Source organism: Coturnix japonica, chromosome 3, assembly GCF_001577835.2.
Source record: "Coturnix japonica isolate 7356 chromosome 3, Coturnix japonica 2.1, whole genome shotgun sequence".
NCBI classification, from domain to species: Eukaryota; Metazoa; Chordata; class Aves; order Galliformes; family Phasianidae; genus Coturnix; species Coturnix japonica.
Window position 1 is genome coordinate 42,409,023 of NC_029518.1, and position 19,080 is coordinate 42,428,102.

At 34.8% G+C, this 19,080-nt stretch overlaps 1 protein-coding gene across 8 annotated transcripts in view; it reads left to right on the forward strand.

Moving 5' to 3' along the window:
• The window catches only part of STXBP5 (syntaxin binding protein 5), a 97,530-nt gene that overhangs the window by 31,247 nt on the left and 47,203 nt on the right, over positions 1-19,080 (forward strand). For all 8 annotated transcript variants that reach the window (XM_015858119.2, XM_015858124.2, XM_032443282.1 and 5 more), the window contains 5 exons: positions 9,147-9,281; positions 10,357-10,420; positions 13,885-13,968; positions 17,041-17,164; positions 18,520-18,598. In XM_015858119.2, coding sequence (XP_015713605.1) covers positions 9,147-9,281; positions 10,357-10,420; positions 13,885-13,968; positions 17,041-17,164; positions 18,520-18,598 — 486 coding nt within the window. The remainder of the gene's footprint in view (positions 1-9,146; positions 9,282-10,356; positions 10,421-13,884; positions 13,969-17,040; positions 17,165-18,519; positions 18,599-19,080) is intronic.

The window sequence follows — 19,080 nt, forward strand, 5'->3', positions numbered from 1 at the left end:
GATGCCAGCAGACTGAGGGAGGTTCTTTTCCTCCTTTAGTCAATCCCACTGAGGCCCCATCTATATTCTGCAGAACAAGAGAGCATGCAGCCCTTCACCAGATACTCTTCAGGAGCACCAAGAATGATTGAGGGACTGGAGCATCTCTCATATGAGGAAATGTTGAATGAACTGGGCCTCTTCTGTCTGGTTAAGAGAAGGTCCAGGGGGCATCTCACAGTCTCACAATCTCATGCGGGTTGGAAGGGACCTTAGAGATCATCGAGTCCAACCCCTCGGGATTCGAGCCTCCTGTGTAGCAAAGCGGCACTTCTACCACTTGCGCCACAGGGGGGATTTGAACCTGGGCCTCTAGTGTTGCAAAGTGGCATTCCTACCACTGCGCCACCGGATCAGTGTGTTCAAGTATCTGAAGAGATAATTTAAAGAGGGTAGAGCCAGACTTCTCACTGGTGCCCAGGATGAGAAGGAGCTGACGCAAAGTGAAATGCAGGAACTTCTGATTGAACACAAGGAAAAATTTCTTTTCTGTGAGGGTGACTGAGTTTTGGCACAGGTTGCCTAGAGAGTTTATGGAGTTTCTCTACTTGGAGATCTCCAGAAGCCACATGAACATGGTCCTGAGCAGCCTTCTGTAGATGGCACTGCTTGAACAGTGTGATGGGACCAGATGACATCTAGATTTCCCTTTCAGCCTTAGCAGTTCTGAGATTTTTGTGAAATATGGTGCTCTCACTGCCAAAACCTGTTGCAGGGAGTTGAACCATGTGTGTTCTTAGCAGGAAAAGGGTCAGGAAATAGCTTATTTAGCTCACATCACTTCAGTGGAAGTACTACTTGTTAATTTGACTACTGTATTTCCATGTATAATTGTGGCTTGCTAAAATACATGGTGGAAGCATCACAATTATCAAGATCAATGGAAGTTAAGTTTCTGAGAGAAAGGTTTATTCTTTTAGTAATTTTAAAATATCTATCATATAACTTATAGAAGTAGCCAGAACACTTAAGATCCCAGAGCCATACGTTGCCATAGCTGTTTATGTCATACTTGATGCCCGTCACCTGTGTTTTCAAATAGTCAAGTCATTGTTCCTTTGACTAATTTATAACATAAAGCTTTATAAAATAAAGTGTGATATCATTAGAAGGCAGTAGTTTTTATTTTGAACCTAAGAGAATTGAACAAGTTCATTGCTCAATAATCCAGTTTAGCTGCTTTTAATAGCTTAGAGATCTTAGTGTTAACTGCTTCTAATGGGTTTGATGTTACTTGAATTTGAAGTAGTTAACTTCGGATCAGTTTTATGTTGTACATTAACTACTAAATTTAAGGAGATAAGTATTCTTGAATAGTATAAGGATTTTAGGTACCTTATTAATAATATCTTAAATAACTTATGATTTGTGGTTAGGACATTCTCACAAGAATTACTAATAAAACATGAATTATTAAAATAATAAGTACTGAAATTGAGCCTTGCAGTAATAAGATGTAGTAATGATACTTCAATTTGCCAACTTCTACTTTGTAAGGACTTTCAATATCTTGCATATTAGTTTGGGTAAAAGAAAATAAACAAATGGACGAACTAAAAAAGTGTTCTTTGTGGAGAAATGAAGTAAAAATTTACTAAAGGACTGAAGAAATTATGTATGTTTTATCAGTATTTGCTCTAGAACTCTGTGTGCAAGGGTTTAAAATTACATACCCAACTAGAAATGCCTGGAAATGTCTTGATAGAAAAGAAAAGCAGTATTTATTTTCTACATAAAAGTTGAAGTAAAAATGTCAGAGCAATTTTTCTCAAGATTTTGTTTTCAAATCCAATCCTAAAATAGTTTGGATTGGAAGGGACCTTTAAAATCATCTAGTTTCAACTCCTTTGCTGTAAGCAGGGACACCTCCCACTACACCAGGTTGCTCAAAGCCCCATCCAGCCTGACCTTTAATGTTTCCAGGGGAGGGGGCATTCACAGCCTCTCTGGACAATTTGTTCCAGTGTCTCATCACCTTCACAGTAAAAATTTCTTCCTAATATCTAGTCTAAATCTGCCCTCTTCCAGTCTAAAACTATTTCACCTCATCCTGTCGCTAGCTGCCCTTATAAAAAGTCCCACCTCAGCTTTCCTGTAGGCCCTCTTCAGGTACTGGAAGGTCACTATAAGGTTCCCCCACAGAGCCTTCTTATCTCCAAGCTGAAGAGCCCCTACTCTCTCAACCTGTCACTACTGGGGAGGTGCTCCAGCCCTCTGATCAATTTCATTGACCTGCTCAAGCAGCCCCATGTACTTCTTGTGTTGGAGGCTCCAGAATTGCATGCAGTGCTCCAAATGGAGCTTAATGAGAGCAGAGTAGAGGGGAAGAATCATCTCCCTTCTCTTGTAAGCTCATGTTGCCAGCTTATGTTGAGTCTTTCATTAGCTGACAAAAAAAATTTGCAGTTTAATAGATACAGAGATGTTTACTGCCTTTTGTACCAGTGATAGTGAATAATTTTAAACAAGTTTTTTTTTGACCTGGTGACTGGCGAACATGTCAATGTATAACAAATCTGTTGAAATGAATGGCAGATGTCAGAAGTGCAGCACAAAACAAGCTAGTTTTGTAAGTTTTCTAGCCTTTTGTTCTTGTCGCATTTGTGTGGGTTTCACAGCTGCTCCATGTTCTAGTTACTAAACAGAAGTTAGAAGATATTAAACCAATGTAATGATGAGCTTGGCCACTGCTTCTTAACTGTGGGAAGGAGGTAGAGAAGCAGTGCGTAGGGGCCCAAAAAAGAATGCAAAATGATATATGCATGGGGTTTGTGTTTGTGTGACTTGCTATACAAGTTAGTGTCTTATTGCTAAATATACAGTTCAGTTTGTGAACTAGATTTTGTTCATTGCTAAGATGTTTTTTCAGTGAATGACAGTGCAGTTTCTGTCACTTGAATAGACTTGAAAATACCTCAGCTTTATGTAGAATATGGAAAACTTGTCCTGTGATTAAAGACTTGTATCTTTCCTGAGATGGTTGTGATTCTGTCTTAACGCCAAAATGAATGTTTTACTTGCTTTGTGACATAGCCTGAAGACAAAAACAAGAACCACAGTGTAAAAATAGAATCAAGTGTTTTTTGTACTAGTGCTTTGCATATTGATCACTGAATGCATTGATAGCAGTTTAATTTTTAATATGTCGACTCTTATGCTGTGGGATTTAAATAGTCTTCCTCAGGATGAAACTGCATAACTTGGAGTGACAAAATTATTTTAAGTATTGTTGGTTTTATACCCTGATGTCAACAGCAACTTGGGCATTGCATTTCAAACAAACCCTGCAGTACATGTGGAGAAATCCCCTTTGTATTTAGTTCTTACTAGCACATAGGATTTTTTACTTTTATGACACATACCTCACTTGGTTAGATTCTGTAAATCTACCCGCACTACATATTAGCAGGCATTTGTTGGAAGGAGACTTCCTCCTTCCACATAACTGAATTTATAAACTGACCAATTCTGCCACTTTGTGGATAATGGAAAGACGTACAGGATATGGGTTTTTTTGTTCTTTTTTTTTTTTCCTGCTTTGAGAGCAGACGATCATCAACTTCTCGTTTCCCTTTTTTGTGTACCAATACCACTGTTTCATTTCCAACTTTTATTTAGAGAGCTCTTTCTTTCCCCACTTTACTCTGTATGTTTTGGGGTGGGATTATTGTATAGCTAACAAAGAACAGACACGTGTCCTAGTGATACTTCTGAAAGGTTAAATAGTTCAGTTTTTGTAGAGTCAATAATACACTGAGTACACCTTTAACATATGGCACTTAGCTATCTTATATTGAAAAATGGCTTATTTTTGAAGATCAAAATGAAGTAATCTGATCTATTTGCCTTTATAATTTCATATAAAACCTTCCCCTCATGGCTTGAAAATGTTATTCAGTGGTGATTAACTAGCCGGCATGTTTAGGAGTTCTATTTTGTTTTGATTAGTTAGCAAGAGAAAAAAAGCCTTTTCAGTTTTCTTTTCTGCAGAAGTGAATACTTCATTCATGCATGATTTGTTTCCTTTAAAAATTTTTTCACTGATGCTGTACGGTGCACTCTGAGTCCCACACTTACATGTGGTTTATGGAGATACAATTGCGTGTTTTCTGCTGCTGCATTTGATGTTGAGAGAAAATTGAAGTGCAGAGTCCTACTACCCTGGGACTTCAGGTTACTATGAAACCTGTCTCTATTGTCTAATTAGCTGTTTTCTCTGTACATCAGTGATTATTACAGAGCTATGAGCCACATAATGGCCAAGTGTTGCATCCATGGGCAGAGTTCAACCTCTAATTCTTAAGCCTTCTCACTTTACACTTTAGTGATGATCATAATTTATTTTTCTCCTATGGGATATTTTCATCTGTTGATATTTATTAAGTCCTGTTACCTAGCTTCCAGGACCAAACATTCAGCCTGAACTACTTAAAGGCAAGGCTGGATCAAGCCCTGGGCAGTCTGGCTTAGCTGTGCATGTCCCTGTTCATTGCAACGGAGTTGGATTTGATCACTTTTAAAAGTCTCTTCCAACTCTAAGGCTTCTATGATTCTACTTGTATTAGAGCAATCTACTTGTGTGTCTTCTGATGCCAAAGGATGATGGTTATTCCTTGAGTCCTAACAGATGTCTGACAGGAGCCCATGAATCTACTTAAGAGGATTTTATCAGTGGCTGGGATCCTCAAATCCTTAGTGTTTGGTGTGAATTTCTTCAGTGCTGGAAAAGGCAAACTTCTTGGTCTTTTGTCAACACGACAAGCAATGAATCAACCTTTTTTTCTTTGTGTATAAACATATAAAATGTGGAATGTGTTAGGGATATTATATATTGTAAAAGCAACCAATTAAAAAAAACAACTGGAACACCAAAACAACAAAACAAAGGCCACAAAACCTGCAGCAACCTGGGAACTGTTTGTATGATACGGTGCCTTTATCCACATGGTCTTTCTAGAGACAATTTTGGGAGTCATTGGAGAATTCTCTACATGTGTCTCCTGTCTCTTCAGGCCCTTTCTTTATACAAGTAGATATTTTAAGTTATTGTTGTTACCAGTAATCTGGAACTAGTTCATTTACAGCAGCATGGGAAAAACACAGATGCTGCTTAGTTCCATCAGAATGTCATTCTGACACTGGCTTTTCACTTTGTGCCCTTTGAAGACTTGACATGGGGACCATGGATATAAAATCTAGTCTACCATAGGACTTAGAAGTTTTTGTGTTTTATATGGTGGCTATCCTATATAGGAAAGCTTGAAGAGAGACAGAAAAAAAATTTAATTTAAAAAAAAAAATTTGCATTTCTGGTAATGATTTGATCAGCTAATGTAATTACAGTAGCTACTGACCTATAATGGTAGTGTGAGGTTGTAGAAATAGTTTTAATTACTTAAGAAGTAAACCTGTTATCAGCATTTGTCATTCATCTAAGCATTTGATGCTGTGCTTTGTTAAAGCTGTGCAAAATTCTGAAGAATGTAATACTTCACAATGCAGCAGACTAAGGGAAGGTAAAGATTCATTTAGAAGGATGTTTGTTGTCATAATAATATGCTGAAGATAACAGTCCTTTTTTACTTAATATTTCCCTTAATTGGAACAGTTAACCTGCTTACATATTAATGTAATAAACTTTATTCTTTGAGTTTTCCATAATTAAGTTCCACTAGGGAATACTATAATTTGCTATAATTACTATTTTGTTGTATGTTGTGACACAACCGCAATCAAGAATTTTCTTATCTAATTTGAACAGATTATTAGAAAAGGTATTGTCTGCAATAAAGAAAGAAAATATTTTCTGTAGATTTCCAAATGGCTGCTTAAAGACTTCCATCATTTCTAATACTTTCCCATAAGCAGTAGCACAAATTATATTCTAAGTACATTAAAATGTATATATATTTTTTGTGAAGTTTAGGACTTTTATCAATATTTTCCACTGCTAATGTAACTCTGGATTTTCTGTATGTAATCATTTTCCTGAAAACTGCTGGTCAAACTCTGGCAAACATATTTCACAGTTAAACTTTTTCTTGGCTTCTGTTGTTGTGTTTGGGCTTTTTAGGGGTGTTGTGGAGAAGTGGCATTGTGAATGTGTTTGCAGTGAGGAGGAAGAATTTGCGCTTTTGGAGAAGAACAGCTACTTCAGAACTATGCTGACTGTTTTGGGGTTGCATAACAGTACCTCATTTTAGCAGTAACATTAGCGTATATTTAAATCATAGTGTAAATTTTAGATTAAAAAAATTCTTGGAGAGATTGCTTTATTCTATGAAGGGACAATTGTTTGCACAGGGATGGAGAAGCAAAATATTTGGAATGAAGTACTGTGCACAATACTAGCATTATGACATCAGCATCACAAATAATGAGGTAACAGAAATTTCTGGGGAGATACTATGATGAATTTGTTGTGCCATGGAAGATCTGTCAGCAAAAGCTTGCCTTCTGTCATCACTTGCTCATGCGGTCCCACTTAAGGTGCTTCTTCAGAAGTGCAAGACTGGCCTATTTTTTTAATGGATGCCTCTCTCCTGGTGTTTTTTGTCAAAGCAGATCAATGCAGGAAAGAAAACATCTGGTACTCTGCTCTTGACTGATTGCTAGATTTGTATGCTAAAAAAGGCTTGGAAAAAAATTTTCCTTGAGTTCAGTGTATCTGTGATGCTTTCAGTCTCTGTCCAGGATGGAACTAGATGATCTTAAATGGTCCCTTAAAACCCAAACCATTCTGTGAAACAGTGATTCTTTCATCATAACATGATTGGCATGATGAATTCCTCTTGGATTTAGCTAGTCATCAGGTCTGTGAACCATGCAAATTCTAAAGGAATATTTTATAGTTATATAGGCATCATACAAGACTGATTATAGAAGGCTGGTAGAAGCACACTTGGAACGATAAGGCTGGGAACACTGCTTTGTACTTACAATTCTGAAGTCTTGTCAAGCTCCCAACTTTGAGATTTTGTAAAAGCTACTTGGTCGAATTTAATGTACTCTTGGTGTGGAAGCATTTCATTGCTTGCTGACTGTTGACAAAACTAATCTCTGCTGCACAGAGAAGACAGTAAATTGAATACAGCTGCATAATGTAGAACTATTCCATAAAGGCATCAAAAGTATTGAGATGAACACCTTTTCCTTCAATTGGTGCCCTTTTGCTGTGGTAATCAGAGTTGCTGCCTCAACTTATAATTTGGTCCACCTTTAAATGACACAAAATAGATTAGTTTTTTATACCGAGTGTTGGATGCCTATAGGTGATAATATTAACTTACAAATCAATACAGATATACCCAAGACCCTACTCCTGAATATTCTTTCTGGCTGCTAGACCACAGTTTTAGATCCAGCTGATGTGGCTGCCAGCTTCTTCTGGCAGATGCAATCCTGGCAAAAAAAAAAAAAAAAGGAAAAAAGGGAGAGAAAAAAAGCTACAGTGTTGCAAATTGCTGAGGGTTTCTTTATCTTGTCTCATGCTGCCTTGCTTCTTCTACCCCATTACGTGTTCATAGTGGGGGCGAATATGTTACAGTGGTATTTGGGAAGATAGATGTACATGTGTGTGATTTAACTTAAAATCATTTGTGTCTTTCAAGCAAGTTGATTATAATGATGTGTTTAAGCAGCAGTGCTTGCAAATTAGTATATATTGTAAAAAGGTTTGCATACTTAACAAATAGAAGCTCTTTAGATCTTGTATATAGCCCTTTTTTCTGTAAAACATCAGTGCAAAATTCTAGTACAACCTTTTTGCTTAAATTTTAAAGCATAAGAAATAAAAAAACTTTGAAAATGGGTAAACTGAAGTGTTTTGCCCGAGCAAACTACATTTCCTAAGTAGAAGTAAATTAGTGATATAAAAAAGATCCAGGTAACACTGCAAGAAAAGCTATAACTTTTGAAGTCTGTGATACGAAGTAATGTCTATTCAAATGTTAGGCTTTTCCATTCCTGCTTTTAGCATTTGCTTTAGTGCTGAAGTTAAATATGTATATAGAACATATAATGCAAAAGATATAATTCTGTACTTTGCATAAATAATTATTAAGAGGCCTGTGAAATGATGCATGCATTTGACAAGAAGGGAGTCCAACTGGGAGAAAATAAGAATAAATCTGTAAAGCTTAGGATTAGAGCTGACAGAAAAAAATTCCATTTCATAGTTATTTTACCTTATCATTATCATTACCTTATCATAGACTCTAAAACGTCTTCTGAAAATTTTTTAGACTCTAACTTTTGTATTTTTGTTATGTGGAAAACTCAAATACTTTAGAATCTGCAGTTCCTAAGCAAACTTCATTGCCATATCAGTTTTGACTACAATGTAAAAAAATAAGCAGGATTGCAGAAGCTAGGAATAACCAAACTTTAATAACATTTTAACTGGAGGTACAGTTAATATATAAACAATTAAGTAAATAAATAAAAAGTTCTCTGCTGGTATCGGCAGCAATAAGCATGTGGATTTTGTTCAGTTATTTCCACCTAGCAACAGAGGAAATAAATAAGAAGTACAAGGTAGGAAATTAAAATGTAGTTTGAGTAAAATGATATCACCAACTTTAAACGAAATTTTAAATAACTTTCAGAATTGCTTAGGTCTCATGTTGTTTTTGTTTTTTTTAGGTTTCCTCTTTGTGGAATGCTTTGGCTCACATTTAAACTTAAATTTATTAGGTTCTATTTTTTCTCTGTCTACTCACACAAAACCAGCTTAAAAAAGTAGTAGTGGGTTAATTCTAAAAATCCTCTGTTCTTCAACACCTGGAATTAGATTCTGAAGGGAGATTTATAGATTATAACATAGCAATATTGTATTCTAAGTTTAAAATGATAGCAGTCTTGAGGAATAACATTCAATGTGATAATTTTCAAAGGTGGCTGTGTGTTTTATATCTGAATGACTTAGCAGTCTTAGAATATTTTGGTTTATATTTTGTGTTGTTTCTAAGGTTTACCTTGTCTGTTAATCTCTTTCATCGCATACTGATTCTACTAAAATGTCTACCTGCGTACTGCTTGCTGCATTTCTTCTACCCTTTGGAAATGTGGACTTTTAATTCCTTTTTCTGGTTGTGTTCTTTTTTCAGGATAACATTTTGTCATCTGCCTTTCCAAAGTAAATGGCTGTATGTGGGCACTGAAAGAGGAAACATTCACATTGTCAATGTGGAATCATTTACTCTCTCAGGCTATGTCATCATGTGGAATAAAGCCATTGAACTGTGAGTGTAATCAAGTATTGTCTATTGAGGGGACAGAACAGAAATGTCCTAATTGTTGTTAATATCAGATGCAGAAATTATATTCTTACCTAATATTCTCTGTACGACAAATGTATGGGAAAAGTACATAAACATGTAAGTAACTTTTATTCTCATAAAAATGAAGTGATAATGTTAACATAACCATTAAGTCTGTAATGCTCTTACCATAGTGCCTGGAATAGACATAAAAATCTGCAATTATTAAAGAATTAGGAAAAATTACATATGTTAGGAATGTTGTGGCTTATATTAGGGTTTGCAAGTCACTTTCTGCAATTGGAGGGGAAGTTAAGTCCATATGTAGATTTGTTCTGATATTTGTGAAAACTCTTTCTGATTTGATTTCATGCTGTGATGCCCAGAACTCTGTATAACATCAGTGTGTCTTCATGAATAATTGGCTTTAGTAATCCTTATAATATCTTCTAGAGTGTAAAAAATGTGCATTGTGACATTACTCATTTAAAATATAAATTCAAATAAGTGTAATTTTTTACAGCAATTATAAGAATATAATATTAAGTTTAAGAAATAGCTTTACTTTTTTAATTTCTTTTCAGTGAAGAATTAATGGTTTAGAAAATGTGTTCTATCTTGTCTTTCAAAGGTGGAAGAAAGAAGAAAACAAAAATGTAGCTTTCTAGATAATATACAATTATAGGAAGCACAGCTTTATAGAAATAATAGCACGGGTTTGGTCCTGCCTGTAATAGCTATTGGTTTTGGAGTTAGATTATGTTTAGATAATCTACTGTGAGTATACAGAAATACAACAAGATGGAAGTCTGCTGTATCCTAGTTTTTGAAGAAAAGAGGCATTTAGAGTACATACTGAATGAAAAACTACTGATGTGGTTTTTTAATTAGTATGGTATTTTCCATGTTCAACTTCAGGAGGCTGTAGTAGTAGGGGTAATCTTGTTTCACTGTGAGAGTACATATATCCTTTTTACATTGCTTGCAGTCATCTTATGAAATGCTATTTTGGACATACCTATTTCTTTTCTTTTAATTAGATTTTTTTATCGTTTAGGTCATCCAAATCTCACCCAGGTCCTATTGTCCACATTAGTGACAATCCAATGGATGAAGGAAAGGTAGGGTATAACTGTATACTACTCACTATACTATTTTTCAATTAAGATTTATATATATATATATATATATATATATATATACATACACATACATACATACACATATATATATGTGTATGTATATATGTATGTATGTATATATCTGTATCTATATAATATTTTCCAAATATAAGTGCAACTTGTTTAAAAAGAAAGGATTACATAGCTGAGGGTCATATTGGATACATGAAGGAAAGCCTAAATCAAGGTTTTAGGCTTTCAAAATAGCATGAAGCAAGATGCAGATATGACCGTAGGAAGTATTACTGTAATAGTTGAATGCATCCTTTAATCAGAAATGTTTGAAAACACAGCTAAAAATGTTTAATTGAAAAAAATGCTTGAAATCACAACCAAGGCATGTTAATTACTCTGATAAAAATTAAAATCTTACTGAACAAACAAAACAAAAAATGCCTGTAACCTAAATGCAGAAGTTTCTTCCGTATTACTAGAATAAAACTTCAGATATTACTCTTTTCTCTGGAAGATCTCTTACAGGGCGCATGCAAAAATGAAATAGAATGGATAACTTAAGTTCACAATGAAGGTTTAAGTAAATAAAATAGAAGTCAAGGAGATTAAATTTAAACTCTTATTTTCTGTGCAACAGCAATTACTATAGTACTGCACTTTCTTTATAAAAAAGGGTTGTTCTGCTAGATATCTTAATTCAGTGCTTTTTTGGCTGTGTAGCCAAGGTCTGTTCTACTTTGTTTCTTTCTTTATACTGGGATGACGCCCTTGTGCTAGAAAACAGTGAATTCTTGGTAATCCTCAGGAATCTGTATAAAGATATGCTTCTATTTGTACTAGAACGTATTCTCTGTTTTTGTATTATCCATTTGTGTTATCTATTTCCCAAGTGCAGTGTTTCTTTTGTCTTGTTGCATGTTATAAAATCACTTATACATGACCAAGTATTATGCTGTAATTCACTCTATACTTCAGTCATGATTGCAAGACTGAGCCTGTGCTTCACGTGTAAGACATCTTCTCTAAGCCTTCAGGAAGCAATCATATAACCCTTCTACCCTTTGGAGGATCTTGGGCTTGTTTAGCTTTTCTGGCTTATTAAATTATTTAGCAAATCAAACTGCAGATTCTGCTTGGGTCCTTTGGTTCACAATGAAGAATAAATGGGAAGGCTTTTTCTTAACTTTCTTAACTTTAATGAGAGTAAAGTAGAATTTGCCAAAGGAATTTGAAAATTAGTCAGTACACATCTCTTCCAAAAGTGTGTGGGCCCCTGACGAGTATGGTTATAATTTAGCCAGATATACCATAGAGACCTTGATGCCACTTGAAATAGATTGATTAATGACTACCCTCTGGAGTACTCAGACATAAGTGATTGAATGTATTGAGGAATTAATTTCTGAATGTCTGTTTCTGTCAGCGTAATGGCTCAGGCATATCAAAGTGTGTTGAACTTGCAAGTGAGAAGAACCTTGAATGAGAAAGTGCAAATATTTTCCTTCTGTTCCATGCGTGCAGTAGAAATACTGTTTTTCTGCTTATGTTCAGTTGATTTGACAAGTTCGCGGTGGATAAAAGTGAAGACATTAGGCAATAACAGTATTGTCTCAACAGTGGTTTGAGTATTCTAATAACACGGTAATTGTAAGATTCTAACCTAAACACACAGATTTGCTGTAAAAAGAATTTCATGAGTACAGCTTTTCCATTCAGCTGAAACTCATTAAAATTAGCATGTGTAGCTACTGGGTTTCTCTGCAGGGTTAGGTCTGAATCACATTCCAAAATCATGGACCACAGAACATAAAAGTAATGAAACTATGTAACTTTAGAAAAGACTAGTGACTGGTTCAGTCTGGTGTATTGTACCCACATTTTAATGCTTAAATATTTTCAATTAACGTTAAAGGCTTATTGTTTTATCCATCAAAATGTAGGTCAGACTTTCAGAATGACCTAACTGTCCTCTTTCTAATATGAAAAATATCCATAAAAATAAAATGCCTGTGTAGTTGCAAGTACTTCCTGTGTACTCATTTCTTAAAACTTTTTCAGGTAGAAAAACCATGATAAAGAGAAGGCTGAAGTTTAAAGTTAAAATAGACAAACTATAAAATATGGCTTATGGTAAGCAAGATGATTTAAATTAATAGTATATTTCCTCACTGTAGTGAGGAAAAAATATATACTCACTTTCACTGGATCAAACGTGTTTAGTATTTTAGGGCATTTTGGTGCTATATTGCAATGAAATAGAGCAAATAAATCATCAATAAAGTTTGGAGATACTCTGTTACTTTCTTTTTGAAAGGATTGCCAGCTTTGAAAATCCTAATACTGCAAAAACTATCCATGTAAAATGTCTTGGTACAGCAATAAACCATATTGATGTAGATCTCTCTGACTACAATGGCAAGTATTGGGAAGAGAGTGTTTTCTTATAATGTGAAGGATGCTCCACTGGGCACCTCTGCACGCATGAGATAAATTTCTTTGATACTGAATACATCTCTGTCGACATTATTTGGTTTCTGTATGTCACACTGAGGGGAAAAAAAAAGGTTGAATTGAAGGCCTGCTACTTGATGCTTGGAACCACTTAACAGTACAGTAGAAAGAAAGGCTCTCAGAGTAGATCTAGCTACTATGTAATAGCAAACTGCATTACATTCTTCTACTATATAATGAGTGCCAGGCCCGTTGCTACTGCCTGATGTTGACCTTGGTTTGTTTTCATTAAGAGAAGTGTCACTTAAGATAGGAAAACAAAACACTTAAATACTCAGTGTGTTAGAGCAATCATTAAGAGCAATTTGGATCTTTGTTCCTTGTGGAAATGGTTTTCTTTAATTTCTCTCTAACTTTCCTCTCAAGTAACTAATATTCGTTTTGTTTCTTTAGCCAATTATCTCTTTCTTTAACCTATTATCTCTATTTTGATTAACAGCTGGAGAAAGTTTATAGTATTGTTTTTCTTAGAGACAATGAACTATTACCTAGAACTTCAGGAGGGACAATGTGTTCTTCCTGTAAATCTAAGCATTAGAAATTCCACAGAGGAAGACATACATTAATGAAGAAAAAGTGCTCCCTTCAGTTGTGATTTTCATTTTGAAAGAAGTACATTTAGGAAGGATGTTAATGTTGAGCTTTCTGGAACTCAAAGGGATTTCCAAAGACTACTTGGAAATTTATTTATTTATTTTATGTTGAATGAATGCCAGTTGTATTAGAATTGCATTAACTGAAAATTTAGGAGAGTGAAATCCAGCACAAGGTGCATGTCAAATGTCTTCACAGCTTGTCACTAATTTCTGTCATCATAATCATTTGCAGTTACTTCGTTTAGTGTTATGCTTCATCTCTTTTGGACAAGATCTACAGGTTATATAAATAGTACTTTGCTTATACCTATAAAGACTTGATATTTTTGCTTATTATTGCAGCTCCTGATTGGCTTTGAGTCAGGAACAGTGGTATTATGGGATCTGAAGTCAAAGAAGGCTGATTACAGATACACACATGATGAGGTAACTTTTTTTTGTCTGCACTGCATGATAAGAGAACATCATTCAGAGTTCTAACAATTATTCTGTAGCCAGTGAATTAACAAATAGGTCTCTTTGAAATGGTAAATACTTGAAGCTTTCTGTATAAGAGACACAGGATTTATTTAAAGGAATCTTCTGTCTGAAGAAGTGTTTGCTATCGGAAGTTTGTTGCAATTAATGGTGGCATGGATTACTTTTCTCTGCCATTGTCTAAGGGGGTGGACCTTCCAGCTCCATTTTTTTTAGTTGAAAAAGTGTAACTTTCTCCTACGTTAAAGTGCCTGAGTCTTCGGTTAAAATAAAATGGCTTTGCAATTGTTGTAATTTAGAACTTCTTTCATATTTTGAAAAGTGGGAAGAAAAGAAAGCACTGAATTTCTTTCACTGAGACAGTGGTGAGGCACTAGCACAAGCTGCCCAGAGAAGCTGTGGACACCCCATTCCTGGAGGCCATCCAGACTGGGGTGAATGGGGCCTTGGGCAGCCTGACGTAGATGGTGGCCACTCTGCCCACAGCAGTGGGTTCGAACTGGACTGTTTTTAAGATTCCTTCTGTGATTCTGACTTGAGGATGTCTAAGTGAATACATCTGCTTGCTCAATTTGATGTTTGTTTTTTTTTCTCCAACAAAGAGGAAATGAAAAACCTGAGGTCAGATCTTATGCTTAATTAGTCCTCGTTAGTGGGAATCAACGTATGGTGTTATTGCCTTAGTTAAAATAACAGTAATAAAAAATAATAGTAATTCAACAGCCCTTGAAGTTTTTCTTAAAAGTTGAAGTGTGGCCTTTCTATGAATTCAGATTATCCTTTAAGAAAGGATATCTCTCTTCTCCAGGTTAAACAGTTGTAATTCTCTCAGCTTTGACATCTTGCTATTGCATTTCAGGTTTGCAAAAGTTGTGAATTGTATAATAGTAAAAGATAGTGTTCTGTACAAAAGTTTTTCACATTCTGCCCAGGTAATTTATTTGAATTATTTTTAAAATACGTAAGGCATCTATTATGTGCTAAGTAATATTATCTGCATCATTAGATTTAACCAGATGTTCTTTAAAATTAGTCAACGAGGTCTTAGAGCCAAGGCACCATTACTCATTTTCAGAATTCTTTCCATCTTATCAGGTTCCTTGCAGAAAATATGCTAGCAATTATTTCTTCGTGCTCAGTTTATTCAATCTCCTATGTTCATAAACATTAATACCGCTTACACAGTAATAGATTGTTGTAGATCCCTTTATCTTGACCTTTTTTCAGGAATAGTGTTTCTATTTCTCAGTTATCCTATTGGTTCTAAAGATCTATTAATGCACAAATGCGTCAAGAATGGCTTACACTTCGGTGCTTGACTCCATGTAGGAATCATTCTTATTTATTATATTGTGCAACTTCCTAGTAAGGAGAGATTTTTCAAATGCTGTCTTTAGATACTCTATAACTTCAAACTTCCTAATCCCTATCTTTGGTACTCTGTTGGTAAATAATTTTATTTTCAAGATTACATTATATCTCTTTTATAATTCCTGTTTTTATTTGCTAACTAAATTCTTGCCTTGCGGACAGAATGACCAAGATTTTGTCTCTAAGTAAATTCGTATAAGATGTGTAAGTTTCAAAGCTAAATGTGTGCAGATATGATATTCATATACTGCATCTGTCTTCCACAGTGATTCCACCCAAAACAGGCAATAAGATTAAATTTGAGTGAGAAATGCTCGACTTAATCTGCAGCTATCCAGACCTATTACAATTTTCAATTGAATCAGTTTTTATTGAAGACTCCACACTCATATAATGCAGTCACTTTTGTCTTTCATTGAGTCTTTGGATTCTCCATATCATGTTGCTGGAAGCTATCTTGTTCTTCTGTATAACATTACTAAATGTGATGATCTAATCTCTGTATAATCACTTTAGGCGAAACAATCTTACATCTGTCTTCTGTGATTTGCTCTTCACTAAGTAATTTACTGCCTACGCTTCTGTTGGTTGGTAGGATTCCTTGCAGAGGAAATCCATATGTACGTAGGAAATGGAGTGAATCTAAGGCCTGCTTACATTTACAGACAGATTCTCTACTGAGGGTATGCATCCAAAAGATGGTATTGTGCAGCATATTAGCATTCACCTGTTCAGCTCCTGCTTTCTGTTTACCTAGAGTGTTGTCTCTGCCAAAAGTATTAAGCAATTCTATTTTCTCAACAGAACCAAAGTTCCATGTTTCTTATCAGGAAATACTTCTTTCTGTGCCATTTGAGTAATAGAGAAATACTTGAGATTTTCATTGTTTATTGATATTTTCATGCAGTAAGTAAGATAGAATATCACTAAATGATTTCATAATGCCTTCATTTACTAGCAGTGTTTTTGGAAGCAGAAATGGCAACAGTCATTTAATCTTATGAGTTAATCTCTTTGCTTTATCTGAGCTCAGCTTTATTGTTTATTTTTCTCTCACCTAAAGGCAGCAACTAGTTTTGACTTTATCAGGTTTTTCTGCAGTAAGATTTCCTGTGGCATGGCTAATTGTTCCCTTCTTAATTTTATGTATATAAAGACATTTCTGTATTTGTGATAAGATTTACTGTTAGCTTCCTCAAAATAGCTATATCAGAATGCTTACTCAAGCTAATATTTTGTTTTCATCATCTGAAGCTGAAATGTTTAATTTCTTCTGAAAAATCATTACTTCAGTTCTTGTTTTATTTGTGTTTTCAACTGTTGTNCATCCATATAGAAATCTCAAAATGGTATGTAAAGCTTTAAGTTAATCATCTCACTGAGATGATCTTAGTATAGGCAGGGTATTTTGCTCAATACTTAAACATGTCATTACAGTGAAGGCTGCTTACATGATGGAGAACATCTGAAAGAATTACTTTAGCAGTGAAATCTCACTATGGGTAATTTAGAATATACTAAACAATATGATTTGATTAATGCTTTCTCTAATTTTGTTCTGCTGTATAATGTCATCAAGGAAGAAGTAAGAGTAAATACTAAAATACTAGTCGTACAGTGTTTTGTTTTCTATCTTTTTTTCTTGCATAGGCTATCCACTCTGTGGCTTGGCATCATGAAGGAAAACAGTTTATTTGTAGTCACTCGGATGGTACCTTGACAATATGGAATGTAAAGTCTCCCACCAAACCATTCCAGACAATCACTCCACATGGTAAGACTGAAAATGCTTCCTACTCTACTTGACAGCTCTTAAGGCACAATGAGTTCTTAACTTCAATCAAAACATTTAAAAAAAACATGTATTAAAAGTCTACTTTTGCAGTGAAAGTAATTTTTTGTCATATCAAGTTCTGATAGATTTCATATGAAAAAAAAAAAAAAACAACTAGAAAAAAAAAACTAGTTTTTGTGAAATGGGAGTTCAAATCAATGCAAGGATATCTGAGTATCCACATTTTAGGTTGTTTTTTTACTCAGTGACACTGATCTTAAAGATAGCTCTCCAAAGTATGAAACAGTTTATTTTTTGGTTGACATTGCAAGTCCAGATGTTTACAATGTGCAATTATTAAAATAAATAAGCATCTGTTACATGATTAAATGTATAGCTAATGATAGAAATTCTTTGAAATGTTTGTAACAGAGTAAGATTAGCACCTGGTAATTTGTTCACACTTCACAGGTAACGCTGCATTAATTTTAGTCTAGGAAGTTAACATTGTGGTGTTCTGTGAAATATGCTTCTGCTCTTTAAAGATGCTGTATGCAAATGTGAGGTCTGCCAGTTGTACATGCTTAAGTCACGTTTTATTAACTTATCTACCTCAGACTCATAAGTGCGAATGCAATGATGGAGATATGTTTGAGTTTAGTTGTTGTAAGGTGCATCCTGGTTTACTTGTCAGAGACTCCAGCAAGTCCCTGCTGGAGTCAGTGTACCTGAGGATCAGAGTAGAGAAAAGATGCTTTAGCTTTTAGTTTCCTTGTTATCCTATATTATTTTTATATTGGGCTACAAATTAAATCTTCTACAGAATTTTGCAGCTGCATCAACTTTTATCAATGCACAGTTAGAACTGGGGCATATTTACACCATACTTAAAATGTTCCATGGTGTTAGTAGAAATTAAATATAAAGCTTTAGTTGCTAATAATGTGAAGTGCGGAAAGAATGACCCTTCATTTTAAAACTCAAGTATTAGCTCTTAAGGGTAACGCTCATAATAAACGTCAACTTACTTTCAAGCTGAGTAATTTTAATTGCAAAGCAGTAAACATGAGATATATCACTCTGCTATTTCAAATTGCTATAAAATTACTATGAGGATTATATTTTTGAAAATCAGTATTTCACAACACTCAAAAGCTAAGAAAAAAAAATATTATGCTATGTGAGAGTTTTAACAATCTTTTTATGGCATTTCAAGGGATATTCTATAACTGTCAGGTGTTTAATATATGCTTATATGAATGTTCTACTTTGTCAGTTGCAAAGTGAATTTCGTAATTTGTCATCATGATACGGAGCAGTAAGATTAATATAATAAAGAGATTTTTTTTTTTTAGGAAAGCAGCTGAAGGATGGAAAGAAGCCAGAGCCCTGCAAACCTATTCTTAAGGTGGAATATAAAACAACTAGAGCTGGGTAAGACTTGTTTTGTATGTGAAGCTAACATAACATAAAATAAATTCTCTCTAAGAATGTCCTTTTCTTGCCAGTTGCTGGGATATGCATCCTGGTGGCACTGAGCTACGGTTAAAAATAGCTGAAATTGTTCTGGTAGATCGGATAGTGCCAAATAAACTGTCAAAACAAATGTGAACACATTACATAAAACTTATGTGAAGATACTGCTGATTTACTGTTTGCATGTTTCTTCTATGTTATTAGAAGTCACTCCTAGGTATTTTTGCTCAGTCTTCCAAGAACATGTATTATTAAAGAAAAAAAAATAAGACTGACAAAGCACAGAACACACTGAAATGCAGAGACTTCAAAAGCTGAACTTTGGTCTGTTGCAGATGCTCTAAATGCTTAATACACATTCCTCCCCCCACATTCTCCTAAAATGTTACTGATGGAGCTGTTCTGGGAGAGTACAGTAATTTATGCAGTGAATTGTGCCT